Source organism: Jaculus jaculus, chromosome 3 (assembly GCF_020740685.1).
Source record: "Jaculus jaculus isolate mJacJac1 chromosome 3, mJacJac1.mat.Y.cur, whole genome shotgun sequence".
NCBI classification, from domain to species: Eukaryota; Metazoa; Chordata; class Mammalia; order Rodentia; family Dipodidae; genus Jaculus; species Jaculus jaculus.
Window position 1 is genome coordinate 17,400,972 of NC_059104.1, and position 26,962 is coordinate 17,427,933.

Consider the following 26,962-nt stretch of genomic DNA (forward strand, 5'->3'; position numbering starts at 1 on the left):
GACTCCAACTTGACCAGAGGTCCTAAGGTTTTTTTTTTTTTTATTATTTAACTTTTTATTGATGACCTCTATTCATATACCAGTGTACCCTGATCATACTCCCATCCCACCAGCCTCCTTTGTCCTCCTTCCTTCCCCCTCCTCCACTGAACCCCTTCTTTCCAACAAGTCTTTCTATTTTGTTGTTAACATTTTTTCTGCTCTCATATCGTGCAAGTCTAAAAAGGTAACACGAGCTTCTGAGATGTTATGAATCTCAAGGCTGCTCTGTGCCTGGAAGACAGTATTACAAAACACTCCTCCCCTTCCTTGGGCTTTTGCATTCTTTCCATCATCTTTTTGGCAATGGTCCCTGAGCCTTGGAGGGTGTGAGAAAGATGTCTCACTTCGTGCTGAACACTGCACTGTGTCTTTTCAGCACAGTGATGAGCTTTGAATGTCTCCAGCGGTCATCACCATCTGAAATGACCAGCTCCAGCCCTGGCTTAAAAAAAAAATTTATTTATTTGAGAGAGAGAGAAGGGGTGGGCAAAGCAGAGAGACAGATATTGGACCTGCCAGGGCCTGCAGCCACTTCCAACAAAACTCCAGACGCGTATGCCCCTTTGTGCAGCTGGCTAACGTGGGTCCTGGGGAGTTGAACTGGGGCCCTTAGGCTTTGCAGGCAAACACCTTAACTGCTAAGCCATTTCCCCAGCCCCAGGCCTGGCTTTCTAGAAATGATTTTTTTAATGTGAAAAGGAAAGGAACATATCTATTGTATTATTCACAATAACCAAGATATGGACACAACCAGAATGTCCATGAGCAGACATATATGAAAAAGATGTAACATATACACATGTAATGTCACAAGGCCATGGATGAATCTTGAGGACGTGCTGTTAAGTAAAATAAACCAGGCCCAGGAAGGAAACACTTCAAGATGTCACTTGAACTTTGCATCTGTAAGACTTTTGTCTTAAAGTAGAGGGTAGGATGGTAGTAAGCAGACCCGGTGAGTGAGGGAAGTGGACAGGTATTGCCCAAAGGGTAAAAAGGTTGAAACATGCAGAATGATGCATTGGAAACTCAACAATACCATATTAGAATATGAAATTTGCTAAGAAGAGAGATCTTAAGGGTTCTTGCAAAAAATGATGACTCCATGAGGTGATGAATATATTAATCAGCTTGTGTCAATTATTTCACATTGGATATATCCATAACATTTCACACCTTACATATGTATCATTTGTCTTAGTCAGTTAGATTTCCAAAAGCTGAGGATAAAAGTCAAGGCCATCTGTGTTTTCATTTGGAATATAGTGAGGTGGGGGGCTTCCCCTGTGGTGAGGGTGAAAGAAGGAGTTGTGGGTGGATCACTTGTATATTCTCCATGTGTTATGCTTCAGGTGAGAGCTGGGACCCAAATGACTTCTCCCTTTATTAAAAAAGTTATTTCCTGCCGGACATGGTGGTGTACCCCTTTAATCCAAGTACTTGGGAGGCAGAGGTAGGAAGATAAGGCTACTTGGAGTCTACATAGTTCCAGGTCAGCCTGGACTAGAGTGAAACCCTACCTCAAAAAAAAAAAAAAGTTATTTCCTGTATAAAATTCAGATTGCTGCTGATGGGTACTTCATTCATTTGTTCAGGAAGAATGTGGCGGTGTTTTGCATGTTTTTTTTGGGGGGGTGGTTTGGTTTTTCAAGTTAGGGTCTCGCTCTAGCCCAGGCTGACCTGGAATTCACTATGGAGTCTCAGGGTGGTCTCGAACTCACAGCAATCCTCCTACCTCTGCCTCCCAAGTGCTGGGATTAAAGGCGTGCGCCACCACGCCCGGCTGTTTTTCATGTTTTTGTTCAGGTGTCAATTCATGTACCCAGTTCTGACTGAATATCCCAAAGAGACTGATTCTCACGATTGAGCTATCCTCAACAGCCACTGTGGATTGTTTCAGAAAAATCCTTCCTTCTATTTTTCTTTTCTCTCTCTCTCTCTTTCTTTTTGTTTTTCGAGGTAGGGTCTCACTCTAGCCCACACTGACCTGGAATTCACTATGTAGTCACTCAGGCAGGCCTTGAGCTCACAGCGATCCTCCTTCTTCTGCCTCTTGAATGCTGGGACTAAAGGTGTGTGCCACCATGCCCAGTGGCCTTGAACTTTTGATCCTTCTGCCTCAATCTGGTGCTAGGGATGGAACACAAAACTTTGTGCAGGCTAGGCAAGAACTCTGTCAGGTAAACGACATCCCCAGTCCCTGGAAAATAATTTATTATAAGAAACCAACTCAAACAACTTTGGAGCTTTGCAAGCGCATACAATCTGTAGAGTGGGCAGCGATTAGGGCTCCAGGAAAGAGGTCATATTGCAATTCAAACCTGAAGAGCAGCAGCGGGGAAGTCATTCTTTCCTGAGGAAAGATGGGTCTTTATTCTATTAAGGCTTTTGGATGATTGCATGAGAACTTCCCACATTACAAGGGGCAGTTTCTTTACTTGAGCTCTAAATGTTGACTTGATCCAAAACAAACAAACAAACAAACAAAAAATACTGTCTGAGAAATTTTCAGAATGTCATCTAGCCAGTGTCTGGGCAGCTGCTGGAGTTGGCATACACCATGAATTATTATAACATTTCTTGCAGACCAGCTTGAAGAACATTTAGAAAACGTGAGTGAGTCCTATTATCCATGTGTCCTGTGGTTGTCAGAGGCGGCTCAGGGCTCAGGTAAGGTCAGCATGTGGCACTGAGACATGCGACTCTCATGGTTCTAGTCCTGGTTTCTAGAAATGTGTTGCAAACTTCTCTTCTGAATTTGCTGAGATGAACATGCAGTCCAGCTTCTCACGGTGACCTTTCTCACAGGCAGGATGTGCATGAGGTGCTCCTGTGTCTATGCGAAACGCTGGTTTCTTAGGGCAGGGATACGCAGTGGGATGGAGCGGACACTGCTGTCTGAAGACAGTGCATGCACTTCAAGGCTGCAGGGGAGCCATGGTGGGATTTGACCAAACTGAAAGAAGCAGGGAGAGAGAAAGGAGTCTCCAGATTTAGGGACTATATGTCTTATGGGATACCTTAACAATTGCCTGTTTTACCAGGGGGAAGAGCTAACAATTCTAATTAACATCTTAAACTCAAAGACTATGACTTTCCCCCAACTTGCTCCTAAAACATAATTGCTCCTGCTTGTCCATAGGAATAAAATAAGTTGTACATAAGGGAGGGGGAAAGAACAGATTCTCAGAAGAGCAGGCCATTGTTTATCAAAGCCTGTGAGAGACTCACACTTCACAAGACTGGGATGTTGTCTTCAGAACTGAGAGCTTTGCAGATAGCCCCCAAGCCATGCTTGAAAAGTTATAAAGCCCCTCAGTGTTTTGCAGAAGAAAATATTGTATTTCAGATGGCTAAATAGCTCCATGAATTCAGTTGCCTGAGCGTGGAAAGGCAAAAGAAAGAACTTTTTTTAAATGATGCGTGCATTTAAATTAATCTAAACCCAGTGGAGAAAAGTCAATATTGCTTTCATGAGTTAGCCCCCTTTGGTGCTCACTCTAAGTGGACCATTTCAAGCTAAACAAATACACCACACGCGGGAAACAGCATCATGCAGGGAGAATCGTGAAGCATAGGAGGTAGGTCCTCCTCTGGCTTTCCATAGTGCTTCCCCAAGGGTCTGTTCTTAGCATTCTGCCATATCATTTTTCCTCCTCCTGTGCTTTTCTCTCTGCTGCCGGGCTAATAACTCAGTGCCTGGCATGGAACAGGCTCTCCATATGTGTTAGTTGCATAAACAAGTGAGTGAATAGCCAGGAAAACAACCAACATAAACTCAAAATACGAGACAAAATTCTGATGAATCTTACGGAAATAGGAGTTAGGGGTTGGGAAGATGTCTGAGCAGTTAAAGGCACTGGCTTGCAAAGCCTGATGGCTGGGGTTCAGTTCCTGAGCCACCCACATAAAGCCAAATACAAAGGGTGGTTCAAGCATGTGTATACACATCTGTGTATACACACCCACACATACACTTAAAAAAATAGGAATTAGATATCCCTTCCCTTGCCCTTGGTCTTAATGTAGATTGTTTGGATGATTTGTGGAAGGCTGCATGAAATTCAGCTTTTGTTATACTAAGGGTCTGCTGCTTCTCTTTAAACATTAGCAAGGTGAAGATGGATATATTATGCAGAAAAGGGCCCAGGGAATGTTTTATGAGACAGTCTTAGAAGTCAATAAGATTAACCAAATTCAAAACACAGCCAGTGTGAAGGTGTAAGCTACTTCATTTTGGAGCCTATTTTCTTGGGTTCTAACTTGGTCCAGGTCTTCTCTAGAGAATCTTTTAGCATCTTGATAAGTTTGAATCTTTCTCAGGAGGTTTAGGTTTTTTTTTTTTCAAGGTAGAGTCTCCCTCTAGCCTAGGCTGACTTGGAATTCACCATGTAGTCTCATGGTAGCTTTGAATTCTCAGCGATCCTCCTACCTTGGCCTCTCAAGTGCTGGGATTGAAGGCATACTCCACCATACCCAGCTTTGTTTTTGTAAAAAGCATTTTATTTATTTACTTGCATTGCTGGCAGAAATCACCAGACCAAGAGTAGCTTGGGGAAAGAGAGGTTTATTTTGGCTTATAGACCCTAGGGGAAGCTCCATGATGGCAGGGAAAACGATGGCATGTGCAGAGAGAGGGGGGACATCACCCCCTGGCCAACATAAGGTGGACCATAGCAACAGGGGAGTGTGCCAAACACTGGCATGGGGAAACTGGCTACAACACCCATAAGCCCACCCTCAACAATACACTGCTTTCAGGAGGCGTTAATTCCCAAATCTCCATCAGCTGGGAATGTAGCATTCAGAATACCTAAGTTTATGGAGGACACCTGAATCAAACCACTACACAAGCAGAGAGAGAGAGAGAGAGAGAGAGAGAGAGAGAGAGAGAGAGAGAGAGGGAGGAGACAAAGAGAATGGGTGCACTAGAACCTCTGGATGCTGCAAATGAGCTCCAGACACATGAGCCACTTTGTGCATCTGGCTTTATGTAGGTATTGGAGAATCAAACCTGGGTCGTTAGGCTTAACAGCATGCATCTTAACTGCCAAACCGTCTCTCTGGTCTCACAAATTATGTTTCTTACTACCAGCCCATACTTGACTATCAACAAGAGATGCCCATGGCATCGTGAAATCGTTGAGATAGGTAGACATGTTGATAACATGCTGGAATCTGTTCCAAAAATATTCCCTTTAGAGTATTCCCCCTCCTAAGGTCTAAGCTGATGACCATAGCTTGTAGTGCACAGGGTTCAGATGAGGTCAGACGCCAGGATGGGCAACAGCAAAAGGTGTCACTCAAGACCAGTGCATGTTGAGAACAGAATGAGTCAGGTGTGAGAAGGGCCGAGGAGAAGCGCCTGACAGTGATCTGAAGTAGACAGGTGTATTGTTCCTTTCTGGAAAGAGCCTGCCTTCTAGACTTTCCTGCAGAGTCATCATGAATTCTGAGAATGTGCCATATCAAATCATTTATGAAAATGGGATGTAAAGCAGAATCCTCATAATCAAAACAGGAAGTGATTATATTAAAGTCATCACTCCAAAAAGGCTCAAATAGCCAAGCCTTCTCTCCCTTGTAATAAACTCTGTCGTCTACGGCTATGGGAGGTATAGCAAAGGTACCGAGTGGGTAACCATGAACGTGTTAACTGAAATATATTGTAATATTAGTGTTGTGACATTTTCCATAAAGCCCTCAGATTTTATTCCTAGTTTCCCTTTGATTTTTTTTCTCCCACTTTATAATTTGGCAAGTATTCACAAGCCCACCTAATTCTTTTTTTTTTTTTTAAAGTTTTAAATTAAATTATTCATTTATTCTTTGAGTTGGGGTTTCATGTAGTCTGGCTCACTGTGTAGCTGAGAATGACCTTGAATTTCTTTTTTTTTTCTTTTCACAATTTTTATTAACATTTTCCATGATTATAAAAAATATCCCATGGTAACACCCTCCCCCCCCCCCCCGCACTTTCCCCTTTGAAATTCCATTCTCCATCATATTACCTCCCTATCTCAATCATTGGACCTTGAATTTCTGATCCTCCTGCCCATGTTTACTGAGTGCTAAGATTACAGACATACATTACCATAATTGTTTTTTTTTTGTTTGGTTGTTTGTTTTTTTAAGGTAGGGTCGCAGACTAGCTCAGGCTGACCTGGAATTCACTAGGTAGTCTCAGGGTGGCCTCAAACTCATGGCAATCTCTGCCTCCTGAGTGCTGGGATTAAAGGTGTGCACCACAGCTCTGGGCTTTATTTTTTTTTTTTAAAGTGTTGATTTAAAATGCAATTATTGGGCTGGAGAGATGGCTTAGCGGTTAAGCACTTGCCTGTGAAGCCTAAGGACCCCGGTTCGAGGCTTGGTTCCCCAGGTCCCACGTTAGCCAGATGCACAAGGGGGCGCACGCGTCTGGAGTTCGTTTGCAGAGGCTGGAAGCCCTGGCGCGCCCATTCTCTCTCTCTCCCTCTATCTGTCTTTCTCTCTGTGTCTGTCACTCTCAAATAAATAAATAACAATTAAAAAAATGCAATTATTTTGGGAAAATTTGCTTTCGGGACTGAAAGTGGGGCTACCTTTGGGGTCTGAAGTGCCCCCCAAAGTCCATGTGGGGCAATGCACTAGATGTTAGTTATGAAGATGAAGAGAAGTCCTTTCTCCTTGGAAAGATTGCACCACAGCCAACAAAGCATCAACTCGAGCATGCGACATTAAGGGCCAGGAAGGACAGACGGCAGTACTCCTCTCTAGCCTCCCTGTGTAGCACGGACCTCTCCTCTCCTCAGGCAGCTTCTGACACATCGGCTCTTTCTCTGACACTGTCATGAAGGCCTCTCTCCAGGGAGATTTTTCTTTATTATTGTCTGAAGGGTTGAGTGGCAGTTACCTTAAATCTGGATCATTTTCTCAAACGCAATGAATATCTAATAGGAACCTACAGTTTCTAATCATGGCATTATAATAGTGGACCCGTGAGCAGAAAATATGAACCCATGAACAGTGAGCATTGTTTGGTGGTGAGGTAGGAGGAATCCTGCCAGAAAGTGTACATATACATATTTATACACACACACATATATGCTTTAATATTTTTATTATTTTTAGTTATTTATTTATTTGAGAGCGATAGAGAGGCAGAGAGGGAGAGAGAGAGAGAGAGAGAGAGAAAGAGAGAGAGAGAATGGATGCCCGGGGCCACCAGCCACTGCAAATGAACTCCAGATGCATGTGCCTCCTTGCGCATCTGGCTAACATGGGTCCTGGGGAATCAAGCCTAGAACTGGGGTCTTTAGGCTTCACAAGCAAGCACTTAACCACTAAGCCATCTATCTCTCTATATATTTTGTTGTTTTTATCTTTGTTTTTCTGGGACAGAGTCTCACGAATTCCAGGTTAGCCTCAAGCTTGGTATGTAGCCAAAGACGACTTTGAACTTGTGACGTTCCTGCCTCCCCACTCCTTAGGGATTACAGGCATATGCCACCGTCATAGTCAGCTCCTCACTGCTGGGATGAACATCCAAAGTAGAAAGTTTATAGGAAGATGGGATTTAGTGCAGCTTACACATCTACAGGGAGTTCCACCAACCAGCCAGCACCACAAGCAGGCGCACACAGAAACACCATCAAACTCAAATGTGCCAGGGCACAAACCTGCCCTCCACACCTCTGGGCTGGAATCAGATCTGTCCCCAGACACGCCTTTGGGCTTGACCCCAGGATCCACCCCTAGTGATGCCTTCAGCCAGGTGGCTGGAGACCTAAGTCACAAAGCTTAATGAAACATCTCCACGGATGGGGGAACATACACTCCCATTCAAACCACCACAGCCACCGTGCCTGGTGTAATTGGGGATTAATTAAAGCCAGGGCTTTAGACGAGAGCTGTCCCTGTCCCAAATGAGCATATCTCTAGCCCACCGGAAGGAGATCACGCACCATGCCGTCTCAAAGGGGCCTTGACCGGGGCCAAAGGAAGTGCATATGATCACCAGCTATGCTGCTGTAGGGGATAAGGAGGTCTTGCTAGAAGAGCCGCTGCATGGAGAGACTGCAGTGAGCGAAGTTCAAAGGAGGAATTGAGGAGGGAAGAGAGGCAAGGTTTATGTCAGGAAAGCCCAGCTGGCCTCTACCTAACAAGGACGCCCAGGAGGTCCCTGGATTGTTGTAACAGAAACTCTGGAGCAAGGGAGACCCGGACACCTCCCTGGAAGAGCTTATTGTAAAAGACACGCTTCTTCCTGCTCCTCATTTATAAGCTTATTTATCATATATATATATATATCATATATATATATATATATATTGGTTTTTCGAGGTAAGGTTTCACTCTAGCCCAGGCTGGCCTGGAATTCACTATGGAGTCTCAGGGTGGACTCGAACTCACAGCGATCCTCCTACCTCTGCCTCCCGAGTGCTGGGATTAAAGGCATGCGCCATCACGCCCAGCTATAAGCTTATTTATTAAATGTTACTGAGCACTTGTCATCTATCACCCCCCAACTGCTGAGTTGGATGAAAGATGAGTTAAATTAGGGCCCGTCCCTGTGGCGCACACCTTTAATCCCAGCGCTTGGGAGGCAGAGGGAGTTAGCTAGAAAGGCCATTATTACCTTTCACTTATGCTTCTTTTTATACTAGAATGCTCCTTAAAGTACATACTTTAGTATTCTATTTTCAGTAATTTATTTGAGAGAGAAAGAGGGAGAGAGGGAGAGAGAGAATGGGCACGCCAGGTCCTCCAGCCACTGCAAATGAATTCCAGATGTGTGCCCCCCTTTGTGCATCGGGCTAACGTGGGTTCCAGGGAACTGAACCTGCATCCTTTGGCTTTTCAGGCAAACACTGTAACTGCTAAGCCATCCCTTCAGCTCTAGAATGCTCTTAAGAAATGAAAACCTTTTAACAGTGAGATTTGCACTTACCGGTCAGCCGTCTGCCATGATTTGTAAGAACATATTTATTTTCTGTTTTCAAATACTTAATTAATTAATTAATTAATTTGAGCAAGAAAGAGGGAGAAAGAGAGAGAGAGAGAGAGAGAGAGAGAGAGAGGGAATGGGCACACTAGGGCCATCAGTTGTTGTAAGTGAACTCCAGATGCATGCACCCCCTTATGCATCTGTCTTACATTGCCCCTAGAAAATTGAACTTGGGTCCTTTGGATTTGCAGGCAAGCACCTTAACTGCTAAGCCATCTCTTCAGCACACATATTTATTTTCTGTAGCTTATAAAATGATTTGGAAGCCTAAGACCTTGCTGTGCGTGTGTGTGTTTGGTTCATTAAAAGCGATTGCATTAGTACAGATGAGAATAAATGACAAGGAATCATTTTCAAAGAGAATGTCAGGCACCACTGGTAGATACTTTTGCTAGCAGTTGTAAACTAATGAGCTTCTTGTATAAGCATCAGATTCAGGCCAAGGACTTTTTGAAGAATGCTTTTTTCTTTCTTCAATGATTTTATTCCCTTTTGTCCGTTCTTGAAATTGAGTGACCACTCATTATCATATTCAATTATCCACAATCTTTGTAGCTTGCCGAAGTGTTGTCCTCAGATCTGTTTGCAATTAATGAAGGAGATCCCTAAGTCACAAGTCTAACAGTGTAAAAAAAAAAAAACAAAAAAAAAACTAAAAAGTATCACTTGATTAATTCAGGTCTTAGAAGGAATAGCTGCTTTGATTTCTGGGCAGGATTATTGCGTTAGGAACAAGAATATTTGGCATATGCTAGAGTTAAAAAATGTTTATTTAGGGACTTGGGGCTGAGCTGGGAGGGGTCACCCCCAAGGGTAGAATCACCCCTGGGCAGGTGCCTTGGAGAACAAGGCCAGAGCAAGAGAGGCTGGGAACAGGTTGCACAGCGCACCATGAAAGCAGCGAGAGCAAGACAAAGACATCTGACTCCACGCCCCCCCGCCCCCAGACAGCAGCCAGGGCCCCCTCAAAACCTCAGAGGAACTGGCGAGGGGAGCAAGATTGCTGCTTCCATAGCCAGCCCGGGTGATGCAGACAGACCCTGGGGACACTCCAAACCGCACCAAAGCAGAAACCCAGACTCTTCTGAGAGCTCAACACCAAAGCAGACTTAAAGTACACCCATCACAGCTCAGGGAATTTTGCCGAAGAGGGAGTGGAAAGGATGTAAGAGCCACAGGGTGGTGGTGGTGGGCGCATATCCAAAGGCAATGCCGCCCCACAACGACTGACTGCTCTCTCACAGCTCACAACCCACAACTTGTGAAAACCAGCAATCCCACTAAAGAGAGCCCTCAGTGGAGTGTGGACAGGGCAGACGGAAATGATGGTACCAACATATAATGTGTCCATCCAAAGTTTCTACTTAATAAAAAAAAAAAATGCTTATTTGGGTACTGGAAGTAAAATATTCCAAAAAGTAGTTATAATTGGATTCTAGGGTTAGTGGTATCCACATGTATGGGTATGATAGTGTGTGTGTGTGCGTGTGTTTGTGTGTGTGCGTGTGTGTGTGTGTGTGTGCGTGTGCGTGTGTGTGTGTAAGAGAGAAAGAGAGAGAATATGAGTTGATAATTTCCAGAATCAAGATTCACTCGGTGGGGGGGGGGAGGAGGACTTTTCAGCATTCTAATGTGATTTCTTGTCCTCCCTGGTTGCCAAATGAAATAGAGGCAGCAAAGGATTAGAATGCAATGGTTTTCTTTTGTTTTTATAATACCTTTTTTTTTTTTAAGTTGGAGAGATGGCTTAGAGGCTAAGGTGCTTGCTTGCAGAGCCTAAGGACCCAGGTTCGATTCCCCAGGACCTGTGTAAATCCGATGCACATGATGGCATATGTGTCTGGAGGCCCTGGTGTGCCCATTCTCTCTCTCTTTCTCCCTCTCCTGCTTTCACAACTCATAACCCACAAGTCCACGGCGAGCAGCAGAATATCAACAACCCCACCTGGTTTCATGTGGGCGCTGAAGAGCTGAAATCTGGTCCTCATGCTTGAGGGGCAACTGTCTGATCAACTGGGCCATCTAGCTCCTTATCCCTTTACGGGGGGTTTTCTATGAAAATATTTTTTATACATTCTGAGACCTTGACTGAAGTAGATTCTTTTTTTCTTTCTTTTACTACTTAGGAGGTTCCTGTATTAGTTAACATTACTCATTGCTGTAATCAAATACCTGACAAGAAGCAGCTTAAGGAAGGAAGGGTTTCTTCTGGCTTGCAGGGTTTTTGTTTTTTTTTTTGATTTTTTTTTTTACTTTTAATTTTTTTTATTTTCACAATTTTTATTAACATTTTCCATAATTATAAAAAATACCCCATGGTAATACCTCCCCGCCGGCAGGTTTTTTTTTTTTTTAATATACTTTCATTTGTTTATTTATTTACTTGAGAGAGAGAGGGAGAGAGAGAGATAGAGGCGGGTAGAGAGACAATAGGTGTTCCAGGGCCTCTAGCAATTGCAAACAAACTCCAGACACATGTGGCTCCTTGGGCATCTGGCTTTTGTGGGTCCTGGGGAGTTGAACCCGGGTCCTTAGGCTTTGCAGGCGAGCGCCATAACTGCTAAGCCATCTCTCCAGCCCTGGCTTGCGGTTTCGAGGGGACATCTTCCATCGTGTCAGGGGTGGCGTGATGGCAGGAGCGGGAGGCTAGCCTGTCATCTTGCACCCCCAGTCAGGAAGCAAAGGAGGAGCCAGAAGTGGAGCTGAGCTCTAAAACCTCCAGACCCCCGTCCTAGTGACACACTTCCTCCAGCAAGGCTCTCGCTCCCAGCAGTTCCACAGCCTTACAGGGCAGCACCGCCAGTTAGCTGCTGTCGCAGTCAGGTCCTCGTTGCTGGCAGAAATCACCAGACCAAGAGCAGCTTGTGGGAAAAAGAGGTTTATTTTGACTTACAGACTTGAGGGGAAGCTCCATGATGGCAGGGGAAAACGATAGCATGAGCAGAGGGTGGACATCACTCCGTGGCCAACATAAAGTGGACAACAGAAACAGGAGAGTGTGCCAAACACTGGCAAGGGGACACTGGCTATAACACCCATAAGCCCGCCCCCAACAATACACCGCCTCCAGGAGGCGTTAATTCCCAAATCTCCATCAGCTGGGAACCTAGCGTTCAGAACCCTTAAGTTTATGGGGGACACCTGAATCAAACCACCACAGCTGGTGACCAAGCATTCAAACACATGAACCTACGGGGATATTTTTGCCATAAAAGTCCCACTATTTATATAGTACACAAATCGACATCATTGTCAAGTTTTAAATTGAAATTACTTGTTAATGAACTTTTAGTTAGGTTTCATATACACACAGCTCAAATAAAAAAAAAAAAAGTACCAAATCACGGAATGAAAGCAAGTCTCAAGAAGTTTCTTTGGCCCCAGCCCTTAGAAGCTGTCTTCCTAGTAGCAGCCAACTGCTTGTTTCTTGTGTCTGTTCTGTGGACTTACGTTCAGACAGGCAGGCAGCGGACAGAGACCCATTCCTAGCCCTCATCCCTTTACAGTTATGCATCAGCATAGGCACAGTGTCTCATATGCCTTAGATTTTTTCCTTGACGATCTTTCTAGACCCTTCATAGACTTAAAGGTGCAGCATGTTTCTAAACCCCAGTAGAGCCGCTAGTATTACCATATACTTACATCGTGGCTATTCATAGGGGGTGTGTTCTGGGTTTGGGCAGTCAGAGGAGGAACTCTCTCCCTCTTACGGATGCATGTTTTTTTTTTTTAATTTTTAATTTATTTATTTGAGAGTGACAGACACAGAGAGAAAGACAGAGGGAGAGAGAGAGAATGGGCACGCCAGGGCTTCCAGCCTCTGCAAACGAACTCCAGATGCGTGCGCTCCCTTGTGCATCTGGCTAACGTGGGACCTGGGGAACCGAGCCTCGAACCGGGGTCCTTAGCTTCACAGGCAAGTGCTTAACCGCTAAGCCATCTCTCCAGCCCCGGATGCATGTTTTGAAGGGAAAGTGGTACTATTATTTCTCTAAACCACTCATTAAGTGTGACTGGAGAGATGGCTCAGTGTTTAAAGGCACTTGCTTGCAAAGCCTGATGGCCTGGGTTCAATCCCCCAGTTTCCCCATAAACCCAGGTGCACAAAGGGGAACAGGTATCTGGAGTTCATTTACAATGGCAGGAAGCCCTGGTGCACCCACTCTCTCTCCCTCTGTTTCTGTGTGTCTGCCTATTTCTTTCAAATAAATAAATAAAAATTAAAAATATATTGTAGGAACACACATAAGAACACTATCTTGAGGACTGGAGAGATGGCTTAGCGGTTAAGCGCTTGCCTGTGATGCCTAAGGACCCCGGTTCGAAGCTCGATTCCCCAGGACCCACGTTAGCCAGATGCACAAGGGGGCGCACACGTCTGGAGTTCGTTTGCAGTGGCTGGAAGCCCTGATGGGCCCATTCTCTCTCTCTCTGCCTCTTTCTCTCTCTCTATCTCTCTGTTGCTCTCAAACAAATAACTAAAAATTGGAAAGAAAAAAAAAGAACACTACCTTGAAAATAAAAAAAGAAAGAAAAGAAAAATCAAAACAGCGATGTGTGACTGGAGATGAATATGAACACGCTGCACAACCTGAAATTGAACAAGGCGTTTGGTGCCTAAGCCCAGTCTTCACGACAGACTACCAAAAGTACATGCAGAGCAGGGGAGTGCGGGTGTTCTCTGTGGACATAACAGAACCACGCAGCCCATTCCTAACCCTTGATTCCTCTTAGGGACAGCTCACGCTACCAGAAAACGAAAAGCTCTTAAGATGAAGAAAGCAAAACCTTATCCAGACAGAGATGCCCAACATTTAGGAAACAAGTTAGACATGAGGAAAAAAAATAACACCCTTCCCCCCCAAAACAACAACAACAACAACAACTAATCTAAATTTTCCCCATGATGTGGCAGCAGAGAAAAGATGAAAGGGCATCTAACATTGGAGTCCAGCAGGGGGCTAAAACCAGAACGTTCTCGTTCAGAGGCCAGAGAGGAACACACAGGCAGGTTGCTGACAGGCACAAGAGAGATGCACGTGTGTGTGTGTGTGTGTGTGTGTGTGTGTGTGTGTGTGTGTGCGTGTTTCTCTGTGTCAATCTTAGTGATGGCTTGAAGACATTTGCCATCCTATTCAGTGTTCCACCCGGGTTTGCTTCAAGCCATCTCTTCTTTGAATGTGGGGAAGGGCAAATGTTGTCATCCTAGAGCCAAAGCGTTGTGTCCCCACTTTGCAACACGTATGTACAAACTAATCACTTCTGTCAGCGTGCATTGAGTCTTCATGAGCCAGATGGTGTTAAGAGCAGAGATAGAAGAGAACACTCTGGGGCTGGAGAGATGGCTCGGTGGTTAAAGGTGCTTGCTTGTAAAGCCTGAAGGTTCAGGTTCAGTTCCCAAGTGCCTGTGTAAAGCCAAATGCACAAGGGGGCGCACGCATCTGGAGCTTGTTTGCAGTGGCAGGAGGCCCTGGTATGCCCATTCTCACTCCTTCACTCTGTCAGCTTCTCTTTTCCCCCCTCAGATGAACAAATAAATATGATTTTTAAAAAAGAAAACTGGGGGCTGGAGAGATGGCTTAGTGGATAAGAGCTTGCCTGTGAAGCCTAAGGACCCTGGTTCCAGGCTCGATTCCCCAGGACCCACGTTAGCCAGATGCACAAGGGGGCACACGCGTCTGGAGTTCGTTTGCAGTGGCTGGAGGCCCTGGCGCGCCTATTCTCTCTCTCTCTCTCTATCCCCACCCTCGTCTTTCTCTCTCTGTCTGTTGCTCTCAAATAAATGAACAAACAAAATTAAAAAAAAAAAAAGAAAGAAAACTGGCCTGGAAAGATGGCTTAGCAGTTAAGGCACTTGCCTGTGAAGTCTAAGGACCCAGGTTGGATTCCTCAGAACCCATGTAAGTCTGATGCTCAAGGTGGTGCGTGCATCTGGAGCTCATTTGCAGTGGCTAAAGGCCCTGGCATGTCCACTTTCTCTGTCTCTCTCTCTCTCTGACTCTCTCTCCCTTCCTCAGATAAATAAATAAAATATTTTTAGAAAGGCAACTCCAGGGCTGGAGAGATGGCTTAGTAGTTATGGTGCTTTCCTGCAAAGCCAAAAGACTCAGGTTCAATTCCCCAGGACCCACGTAAGCCAGATGCACAAGGAGGCATATGCATCTGGAGTTCATTTGCAGTGGCTGGAGGCCCTGGCATTCCCGTTCTCTCTTTCTCTCTCTACCTGCCTATTTCTGTATCTCTCTCTCAAATTAAAAAAAAAAAAAAATAGACAACTCCAGAAGATTTTCCTTATTCCTTATTTACTGGATGTGCCTGTGGTAGATGCATGGGTGGTCATGGAGGCTTGAACATGTGGGAATGCCAAGCTGCCCGGAATGCCAAGCTGCCCGGAATGCCTACGTACAGACTCTCACCTTCTGCCCTGCCGTGTTTACCTTGATGTGAGCCAGGAGCACACGGTCCCTGATCCGCGGCTCACACTTCCTCACACTTGTGGAAAGACCTCTGGTTTTCCTCTTAAGTACACTAGAAAATACTTATGGGGAAGGAGAGAGACGAGCCAGAGGTTCAAGGACAGTAGGGGCACTCAGTCCCAAACAAGCAGGAGGGAGGGTGAAGCCTCTTCTGTGAACACCTTGAGGCAAATGGATCTTCCAGGGGTCTGGTCAAGAAGGGAGTTCAATAGGAGTCTGAGGCTTGTGCACAGTTGAAATCAGAGCCAGGAAAGTGATTTGGGTGGGTGATGACAGCTTATTTACACAGCCTCGGGTGAGTTATGCTGTCATGAAAGAGATGTCAAGACCTCCACTTGTGAGCCGGGCGTGGTGGCGCATGCCTTCAATCTCAGCACTCCGGAGGCACAGGTAGGAGGATCACCGCGAGTTCAAGACCACCCTGAGACTACAGAGTGAATTCCATGTCAGCCTGGGCTAGAGCGAGACACTACCTTGAAAAATTAAGCAAACAAACAAAAAACAACAAACAAACAAAAAAGATCTAGACTTGGGAACATTCTCATGGGAATTGCTGATTCCATCACTTTCTGTATCTAAGAAATTTGATTCTGACATTTGCAGAACTTCACAAAACACAGGCTAAAACCTCCACGTGTCGCAATGGTGGCCTGCATTGGCAGTCAATAGACATACATAGGTGGAATGGATGAGGTCCAAAACATGCCTTAAAACTCAGCGGGAGTGAGCGGATCCAAGTTTGATTCTGTCTGTGGTGTCAGGGATTGAATGGTGAACCCCTCAAAAGGTGTATCAGTGTCCCATGAATGGTGAATCCCTCAAAGGTGTATCAGTGTCCTGGAACCTGTAAACGTGTGGCCAAAGTAACTGAAAGAAAAGATCCTAAACTGAGATCATCCTGGATTTTCCAAGTGGTGCCCTAAACCCTATGACAAATGTCCTTATAAGATATGGCTTCATGGTTAAGGTGCTTGTCTGCAAAGCCTAAGGACCTAGGTTTGACTCCCCAGAACCCACGTAAGCTACCTGCACAAGGTTGTGCATGTGACTGGAGGTTTTTTTTTTTTTTTTTTTTGGTTTTTCAAGGTAGGGTCTCACTCTAGCTCAGGCTGACCTGGAATTCACTATGTAATCTTAGGGTGGCCTCGAACTCATGGCGATCTTCCTATCTCTGTCTCCCAAGTGCTGGGATTAAAGGTGTGCGCCACCACACCAGACATGACTGGAGTTTTGTTTGCAATGGCAATAGGTCCTGGAATGCTCTCTCTCTCTCTCTCTTTGTATCTTCCTCTTTCTCTCTCTCATATAATAAGTGAGAATAAAATATTTTTTAAAAAGGTAGAGAGACATGGGATGCATAGGGAAATACCCTAGAATCCTGGCAGAGGCCAGCGGGTAACACGGTCAAGCCAGGTCTACCTGCAGTCATGTGGGGCTGGAAGGGATAAGGATTGTCGTGGGAGGATAACATGAAGCAGCCTTGCCGATGCCTGGAGTTCAAACTTCAGGCCGTCAGAATTGTGAGAAAATAAAGAAACGCTGTTTCAGCCCGCCTGCTTTGCGGAAATTTGTTACAGCAGCCTAGGAAAACAACATAGCCAGTCTCTTGGCTGATCTCTTTCTTCTGGAACAATGCTGTGTTCTTACATCATGGTTCACAACTCTGCCTGCATAGTAGATTTAAGCAAAGGTCTTGATGAAGATACTGAAGTCCTGGCCACACCCTGTGAGGATGTCATGTTATGAAACTGGGGTTACAGACCCAGTTGTGAGAACACCTTTGAATTCGTCACGATATTGTAAAGTACATGGGCAGACGTATCTGTGGACTTTTTTTTTTTTTTAATCTTAAGAAATCCTTTGAAAGTCAATAATAGATATCATTATGTCCATGGATAAGATAGTCTTTGAAATTGGCTGGAGCAGTCTCATGTGAGCATTCTGTACAGACCCCGTGGCACTAAAAAGACAGCCCTGTTTATACCGATGAAGGAACAAACAGATGCCCGGACAAGTGCCCAGCATGGTTCATCTATACACTCCCCTTGCTGTCCCTGGAAGCACACACAGACATTGCTTTTGAGAGCGAAACTTCATAATGCCAAACTTAAAAAAATAAAAAAAAATTTTTAAAGCTATTTATTTGTGCGAGCGCATGTGTGCCTCACTAGAAGAGTAAGTTATTATTTGGAAGGAAGAGAATTCCTGGTTATAGAACAAAGCAGTCCCTTGTCCAGCAGTCCTAGATCAATGTTGCTTTATTTTGAAAGCTGTGTGACCGCCTGCCGTAGTCTCTTTCCCATGTCACTGAGCAGTCATGAGGGAGAGATGGTCAGCGACTTGAACGCTCAGTGCGTCTATTGACGCTCTGGGAAGTCTGAGGTCACAAGCTTCACTGGAGCACATGAGGCCCACAAAGCGGCTGCTTTTGCCCTCCTGACACCAAGCCAGAAACTTTATCAGCTCCATTGTGCACTCTGGGTCATGTGCTAACGACCAGCCTTTCTCCAGTTATAATCCTCCTAATGACGCCTTCTCCCAGCCCTTCCCCGAACCTCACCGGGGGCCTCGTGGCTCAGCAAGCCAGGCAGAATAAAGGCCGCACGGAGCTTGGCTTTTGAACTGAGTTCAAGGCAATTAAAGTCAAGGGCTAAGGAGAGGAGGAGGAGGCTCCGAAATGCCAGCATAATAAGCCGCATGGCTGGAGAGCTCTGCAAATTAACTCAATTAGACAAAGCCCGGTTTAACGGAGGGGAGAAGGCTGGCCAGGAGTGCTATCCTCATTAAATCTGCCTGTTAGAGGCTGTTCAAATGAAATTAAATTTGTGTTAGTTGTTTTGAGTCACATGAACTAGCGTGTGCATGAACACGTACACCGGGCATACACGCAGCTTCTGTGATTTGGGTAGGCACTTTTTTTTTTTTTTTAAAAGAGAGGAATAGAACTCGTAAGGAAAAAGAACAAAAGAAAGGAAGAAAGAGAGAAAGACAGAAAATTGAGCAAGCCAGTGTCCAGGAATTCAGGAGTGGACGATGAAGAGAAAGGCCAGACCGCAACGTGGAGTGGAAAGCTCCAGAAGTTTTCCCAGTTGCACAGCCATGAGGTGCACGCAGTGGGCTCTTCTGCTCTGCTCTCTGGGCTGTGGCATCCTGCCTAGAGCCAGGGCCCAGTTTCCCCGGGTCTGCATGACCTTGAGCAGCATTTTGAACAAGGAGTGCTGCCCGCCTTTGGGCACTGATCCTGCCAACATCTGTGGCTCTCAAGAGGGCCGGGGCCAGTGCATGGAGGTCAAAGCAGACACCAGACCCTGGAGTGGCCCTTACATCCTGCGAAACCAGGATGACCGCGAGCAGTGGCCAAGGAAGTTCTTCAATCGGACGTGCAGGTGCACAGGTGAGGCCCGCGGGCACATCTGGCCCACCCTGTGAATTTGAGCTTGGTCAGGGTCCCAGCTTGGAGAGCATCCCATCCGGTCGGAAGGGAGAGAAATCTCTGCTTGTGGTAGCAAATCTAGCAGTCGGGCTGACATCCTGGTGACATTCTTCACACCCTCCGGAAGAATCTGGAGTTCTGAATATGAAATCCATATTAGGTGGGCCAAACCTAGCTTTATAAACACGTGCCAGCATGCCTCTGGCTTGCTTGTTGGGAGGGGAGGCTAAAGAGCTGGAGATGGAGAGCCAGCTTTGAAAGTCGAGCAAGTTCTTACACGGTGGAGCAGGGCCTCGCCTGCAATGGGTTCACACTTGCTGAGGAGCTGGGTGAGGCTTGGCACTGGGAGCTAGGGGTGGAAGGCAGGTGCCCTGTGGTCCTGGCCCGAGCTGTTCTCATGATTTAAACAGACCATCAGGGGGATCAATTGTCCTCATTCAAGCCAGGACTGGCCTATGGCTTTGCCAAAGCTGGGGAGACAGCAAAGGCAGCTTCCTCAGTGAGGCAGAAAGAAGGGCTGGTGTCACTCAGCAACGGCATCTTTTCAGTGGTCAATGGGGCATTAGCAAGTCTGCTCTGTGACCTTCATTAAGACCGTAGCCTCTCCCTCTCTCCTCTCTTTCTACCTGTTTCTTAGAAGTCTCTGCATTTCTTTCTTCTTTCTCCTTTCCTTCCTTCCTTCCTTTCTTCCTTCCTTCCTTCCTTCTTTCCTTCCTTCCTCCATTCCTTCTTTCCTTCCTTCCTTCCTTCCTTCCTCCCTCCCTCCTTTCTTTCTCTATCTCCCTCTCTCTCTCTTTCTCTCTCTCCCTTCCTTCCTCCTTCTTTTTTCTCTCTCTCTTTCTTTCTTTCTTTCTTTCTTTCTTTCTTTCTTTCTTTCTTTCTTTCTTTCTCTCTCTTTCTCTCTCTCTCTCTCTCTTTCTTTCTTTCTTTCTTTCTTTCCTTCTGCTGTTCTGGGCTTCTTATTTCCTCTTCAGTCCTGCATCTGCTGGTTCCCAGCAGATGCGACAAACTTTCAAAGGTTGGCAGGACATTTGACAATTGCAAAACGCAAGCTGCGGCTTCAAGCAAAGCCCTTGTCCACCATCCTTTGGTTGGCAGTGGTATACAACCTTCCTCTCAAATATTTCGGGCTACTATTCTCAGACGTTGCTAAAACATCAGAGAATACAGATAATTTGAGCCGGGTCAGGGTCTGGAATGGTATTACTAAGAAAAGGCAACAAAGAACCTGAAATGTTAATGTAGGAGTAAGATTAGATTTGATTTTTTTAGAAATTGTGTGCTTCCAAGTGTGTGGTGGCGCACACCTTTAATCCCGCACTCAGGAGGCAGAGGTAGGAGAATTGCTGTGAGTTTGAGGCTAGCCTGGGTCTACAGTGTAAGGTCCAGGTCAGCCTGGACTACAGGGAGACCTTACCTCAAAACAACAACAACAACATAATTGTGTGCATCTGTGTGCTGTGCACTTGTGCATATGTGTTTGTGTGTACCTTTGTGTGGTTGCACATGTTTTTATGTGTCTTCCTTAGTCACTCTCAAGTTTTGTTTTTATTGTTTTTAAACAGTCTCTCACTAGACTAGCTAGCCAGCCTGCCCCAGGGATTCTCCTGTCCCTGCCTCCCCAGAGGTGGGATTCCAGATGAGCATGGCCACACCCAATTTTTACTTGGCCTACAGACATGTGACGTCCTTAGACTCAGGTCCTCATGCTTGACACGTTCTTTAACTAACAAGCCGTCTTCCCAGACCTGATTGTTTTGTTAAATTCTAGAAGTGATGCCTTTATAATCAATCTTACTATCATTTATTTATTTATTTTGTTATATGGAGGATTAAACTCTGGGCCTTGTGCCTGCTAGGCAAGCGCTCTAGCCCTGAGCCACACCCTCAGCACTCATAATTTTATTTAAGTCTATAGTTTTTTTGAGGCGGGGTCTCACTCTTGCAGAGGTTGGCCTGAAATTCACTATGTAGTTCCTGGCTGGCTTCGAACTCATGGTGATCCTCCTACTCTGCCTGCTGAGTGCCAGGATTAATGTGCTACTATACCTGGCCCAATTTTATCTTTAATTCTATGATTTAAAGGCAATTTTTTTTTTTTTTTTTAGTTTCTAGTTTTGCCTTGCTATCAATTTAATAGCATATTGGATTTATATTATCAGCTTTTCTAAATATGAGAACATTTGCTTCTGTAGACATTGCATTCTCCTGGGCTTTCACTCTCAGGAGGGGCACCAGGTTTTATATCTACATGATCAGAAACCACACTAGCAGGGTAAGCTCTGTGTCCTAAATTCTCAAATACTTCTGTCACGATGATGTCCATGGATGGCAAAATGCCATGTCTTTCAACAGTTAGGCATCATCTCTGTTTGACAGAATCAGGGACATCATATTTTATAGCAAATCAGACATAATTGCTAGCTCTCCTTAACTCCTCCCTTTTTTTCAACTTTTGGCCTGGAAGGCACATTTGTTTTGCAAAGGTGAGAGTGGGAAGCACATGAGACCCCAGAATAGGAGGAATTGCTTGCTCTTTCTCTTCCCTGAAGGAATGTTTTGGATAATCCTGCAGAAGTGACAGAAACGCGGAGTTACAGCCATCGACTTTCACAATGAACCCCAGAACCCTCTCCCAAAAGGCGATGGGTCCAAAATAAGGTCTGTGAAAAGTGTAAGCACATCGCCCACGTATATAGGCTAGTCCCCAGAAGAAAGGCTTCCTTAGGACCTATGATCTCCACCTCCAGTCACGACTGTCCCCGAGGGCTTGACCTCAGCCTGCGTGGTTCACCTGCTCTCTGTGACTTGTTATCTGTTCCTCACTCAGGACTGTCGTCTCTCATTCCATACCGCGTGCACGTGTGTGTGTGTGTGTGTGTGTGTGTGTGTGTGTGTTTGTGTGTGTGTGTTACTGAAGATTTGATGTGTCTATGGATTTAACTTGGCATACCAAAATAGTGCTTATGTTAACATATACAATTTTGTAAGTTTCGATATACGTATATCTTCACGTGCCTTTCACATGATCAAGGCAATGAACATATACACTTCAGTTCTATACGTCTCCTTGTGCCTCATTTTCTGTTTGTGCTTAACACGGTCATTGTGTTCACAGTGCACTGCCTTATTGTTAACCATGGTGTCGAGCAGATCTTGTTTCTGAAACTACCTCATCCCGTGTCACTGTAACTCCACATTCACTGAACAGAAACATGGAGTTACAGCCATCGACTTTCACAATGAACCCCAGAACCCTCTCCCAAAGGAGATGGCTCCACATCTCCCTTTGACCACTTCGCATTCATTCTCATTTACGAGGAGTCACGTATTTCTCCTGTGACTGGCTTATTTCGCTTAGCACCGTGTCTTTGGAGTCCTTGCATGCATTACAAATAGTAGGCGAGGATGCTTGTTCTCCTCCATCTGCTGTTTCTTCTCCTCGTCCTTCTTCCACTTATTAAAAATATTAAACCCAGAGCCTTGCACACACTGGACAGGTGCTATCACTGTGCTTCATCTCCAAGCTCCTTTCTCCTCCTCCTCTTCCTTCTTCACCTTCTTTTTAAAAGGCTGAATGATACACTAACTTTGGACGGCTCCACTCCTAGTGGCTAGGTGGCCTTTTATCTTGAGTCTTGAAATCTCAAAGCCCTACAGACTTGAGATGGAAAGTTGCTTGGTATATGAAATAGTCACCATCCCGTGGTATGTTAAGCGACCCAAAGCAAGGTATATCCTCTTTCATTCCGTCCCCCAAAAAGTGAGTCTTGCCTTCCTAGGGTGTGCTCTGTCCATAATTTCAGAGAGCCTTGAATTGAAGCCTGACCTTGAGCCACCCAAAGGTGCTCCTCTTTGGTAGCCTCCTGATTTTTCAGCGAGTGGAGCACCTGCTGCTCTCTTGGGTCAGCTGGCAGGTTCCTAAGGAGGAGGTACAAATTAGTTTATGGCCATCAGACTACTGGTGACCTTGACACTTGATTCGCTGGAGGAAGTTACAAACACATATAAATGCTAAGGCTGAAAAATAAATTCCTGGGTTGAAGAGATGGCTCAGTGGTGAAAGGTGATTGCATGCAAAGCCTGAAGGCCTGGGTTCACTTCCCCAGTTCCTACATAAAGCCAGGTGCACAAAGGAGTGCATGTATCTGGAGTTTGTTGGCCGTGGCAGGAGGTTTTGGGGCAGCCACACTCATCCACACTCTGTCTGCCTCTTTCTCTCAGTTGTTCTCTTAAAAAAAAAAAAAAAGTAAATTCTTTTTAAAAAAAAAATCCCTTAAATTCTATGCCCTTATTATCTATCAGAATAAGCTGAAACAAACAAAAGTGCCGGACTTAAATTTTGGAAAGACCTGAACTGAGGAGACCTTGGTGTCGGCCTGTTTCTCGGGCTCACAGTTAGCATTTATGAGGACCTGCTGGCTGCAGCTGTGCCCCTGGGCTTTGGAAGCACCCACGAAATTGTTTTTGAGCAGCTGGCTGAGAACTTCTTGTTTGTACAAGTGACTAAGTGCCTCTATTTTTCAATCTCTGAAATGGGAATAATGATGAAACCACACTTGTAAAATCTTCTTGAGCTCCTCAGATGAAAGGACCTGTGTAAGGATAAAGTATTGTTATTAAAATAATAGAATCTCTAATTAAAAGGAATAGGCTACTTAGAGTTCCTTGTAAATTCACTAATCGGTGGTCGTTAAGCTTAGTTAGTCTAATAGCTTTCTGAGTTTGAGCTGTCGCAGTGCGTGTAGGAACGTGCGGGGTTTAGATATTCTCCCTCCCTTCATCCCTGGCCTAAGTCAGTAGAGGACTTGGACCCTTTTTTTTCTTTTTCTTTTTCCTTCAGGCAAGCCCAATGGACTGCCTTTTTTCTTATGCAAGAGTGAGAGAGAGAAAGAGACAGTGAGAGTAAGAGAGGATTTTTTATTTTTTTTATTTTTCGAGGTAGGGTCTCACTCTAGCCCAGGCTGACCTGGAATTCACTGTGGAGTCTCAGGGTGGCCTCGAACTCACGGCGATCCTCCTACCTCTGCCTCCTGAGTGCTGGGATTAAAGGCGTGCGCCACCACGCCCGGCATGAGAGGATTTGCACACCAGGGCCTCCAGCCACTGCAATTGAACTCCAGACTCATGCGCCCCCTTGTGCACATATGCAGCTGTGTGCACTTACTTTGCGGTGCGCCTGGCTTACATGGGACCTTGAGAATCAAACATGAGACCTTAGGTTTCTCAGGCAAGCTCCTGAACCTCTAAGCCATCTCTCCAGCCCTTGGGCTCTTTAAATTTCACTTCTGCTCAAGTATATAGTCAACGGAGACCTATTGGTATGGTCTTTGTTTCACCCTCTCTCCATTTCCCAGTAGAACACAGTCCTTTCTAAAATGCCTACTACCAGGAAACCTAAATTAAGGACATAAGTATCCTTTTTTTTGTTTGTTTGTTTGTCTTCAGCACTTTGAAAAAATCATTAGGCCACGTTTAAAAGCACAAAAAAAAAAAAAAATGAAGGGGACTTGTTGCATGTGTTAGGAAAGGAATTTTTCAATTGAGTGAAATTCTGTATCCTAAGTGGGTTCAAGTAGATAAACGCTTTCTGATTAGCAGTTATACATCGCCTTGCGGGGCCTCTGGTTGCATTACAGGTCTGCGTTCAACGTAGCTGTGGAGCATTTTTGGTCTTCTGAGTCAGCATTAATTGTCCTGTCTTTTTTTTTTAATTTTTTAATTTTTTTTATTTATATTAACATTTTCCATGATTATAAAATATATCCCATGGTAATTCCCTCCCTCCCCACCCCCACACTTTCCCATTTGAAATTCCATTCTCCATCATATTACTTCCCCATTACAATCATTGTAATTACATATATACAATATCAACCTATTAAGTATCCCCCTCCCTTCCTTTCTCTACCCTTTATAATTGTCCTGTCTTTTACCATCCCACTGAACTTAGTTCATTCCTGTTTTCACTTTTCCCACACTTAGACTTGAACTGGCATTTCATTGTGTACACACCCTTCATTTCATTTCCCTTTCTTCCTTCCTTCCCTCCTTCCTTCCTTTCTTCCTTCCTTCCTTCTTTCCTTCCTTCCTTCCTTCTTTCCTTCCTTCCTTCTTTCCTTCCTTCCTTCCCCTTCCCTTCCCTTCCCTTCCCTTCCCTTTCCTTCCTTCCTTCCTTCCTTCCTTCCTTCCTTCCTTCCTTCCTTCCTTTCTTTCTTTCTTTCTTTCTTTCTTTCTTTCTTTCTTTCTTTCTTTCTTTCTTTCTCTTTCTCCACCTTTGGTTGTAATGGGAATCCAGCCCATAGTTCTATAAATTCTAGGGAAGCCCTCTAGCAGCGAGCCATACCCTCAGCCCCTTGGTGATGTTCTAATCAATGTTGTTTTAAAAACAGATATTATGGGCTGCATAGATGGCTCAGAGGGGAAGAGCATCTTCTGTGTGCAAGCACAAGGGCCTGAGACTGCCTGCGTTTGATTCCCTAGCACGCATGTAAAGAGCCGGGCATGGCCGGGCACATCTGTAACCCCAGTCCTGCGTCAAGCAGGGTTGCGAGATTCGCTAGGGCCATCTCAAGGAAACAAGTGATGACCCAGTGTTCTCCTGTGACCTCCCATGTAGCAAGGGGCATGCACATTTGTACACAGATGTGCATGCACCATACACACACACACACACACACACACACACACACACACTATGCATACGCACACGTGAAGATAGATACTGTAATATTTTAGCCAGATAGTCTGAGGCAAAATGTCTTCCAAGTTCTGTGAAGCCCAAGGTTTCCTGAAGAGTACCTGTGATTCTCAGTGGGTGCCCTGGAAATACTTGCTAAACACAACAAAACATATTTAAATGGCTTCATTCCACCAATCAATACAAATCTCATTTAACTTAAGCTATTTTAAAACATGATTTCATGTTTGAAAAGAGTTTTTCTTTTCACATCTTTCCCTTGATGTTATCATATGAGGATGAAACAGGAAAATATTGATAACTGCTTCAGTGTAAGAATGGAAGAGCTGGTGAGCTGCTTTGTATATTATGAAAGAGCATAGAACCCCTAAACCCAATTATTATGTTTATTTCTTCCTCCCTGTTGTATTTTTAATGGAATTTTCTTTAGCCATCAGAAATCCATTGTGTTAACAGGAAGGTAAGCATGCACATTTTATTTAGAGTACAAATGATAGTCCTTCTGTTTTGCTACTACTGGGGCATTCACATTTCTTTAAAAAAGTATTTATTTATTTATGAGAGACAGACAGAATGGGCATGCAAGGGTTCTAGCCACTGCAGACACACTGCAGAAGCATGCACCACTTTGTGCATCTGGCTTATGTGGGTCCTGGGGAATCGACAGGCTTTGCAGGAAAGTACCTTAACTGCTTATGCCATCTCTCCAGCCCAAATTCTCATTTCTTTCAGAGATCTAAGTGCTTGGATCCCTTTTGCTTTCTCTCTCTCTTTCTCTCTCTTTCTGCCTTCTAAGGTCACAGTCGTTTTTACTCCCCTCGAATTTGGTACTTGTGGTTGATCCAGATTATTGACAGAGACTGCTTTTCCTGCTGATGTGCAAGGCTGAGGAGAGAACGTATGCTTAACACTTTGCTGCTTTTCTGCTTGACGTCTTCTTCATTCACTTGGCCAGCAGTCATTATGTGCATTGGCCCCAGCAGTAGTTCACTCCCTTTTAGCCCTTTGGAGGAGAGACAGGTGTAGAGATGTTCAACAGTTGCTATGGTAAATGTGAACTGAAGGAGAAATGCATGCATCCATGGAGCATGGCTTGGGCTCATCTAATCCTTACCTGTAAAGTCCAGAATGACTGCCCAAAGGTTGGGGATGTGGCCCAGTGGCAGAGCACCAGCCTGGCATGCATGAGGCCCTGGGTTCAATCCCCAGCATCTCATGTGCACACAAGACCCTAAGGAGAGGAGGGGTGAGGTTCCAGGTAAAGAGGAATTTGGGAAGGTTTGGAAAGAGATTTCAGGTTGTTGTGAGAACTCTTTTTTTTTTTT

At 45.0% G+C, this 26,962-nt stretch overlaps 1 protein-coding gene across 1 annotated transcript in view; it reads left to right on the forward strand.

Moving 5' to 3' along the window:
* The first annotated feature begins 18,503 nt into the window (after positions 1 to 18,503).
* Dct (dopachrome tautomerase) overlaps positions 18,504 to 26,962 on the forward strand; it is a 50,517-nt gene continuing 42,058 nt past the window's right edge. Inside the window, exon 1 of the mRNA XM_004651046.2 lies at positions 18,504 to 18,898. Within this exon, the coding sequence (XP_004651103.2) occupies positions 18,538 to 18,898 (361 nt within the window). The 5' untranslated portion in view covers positions 18,504 to 18,537. The remainder of the gene's footprint in view (positions 18,899 to 26,962) is intronic.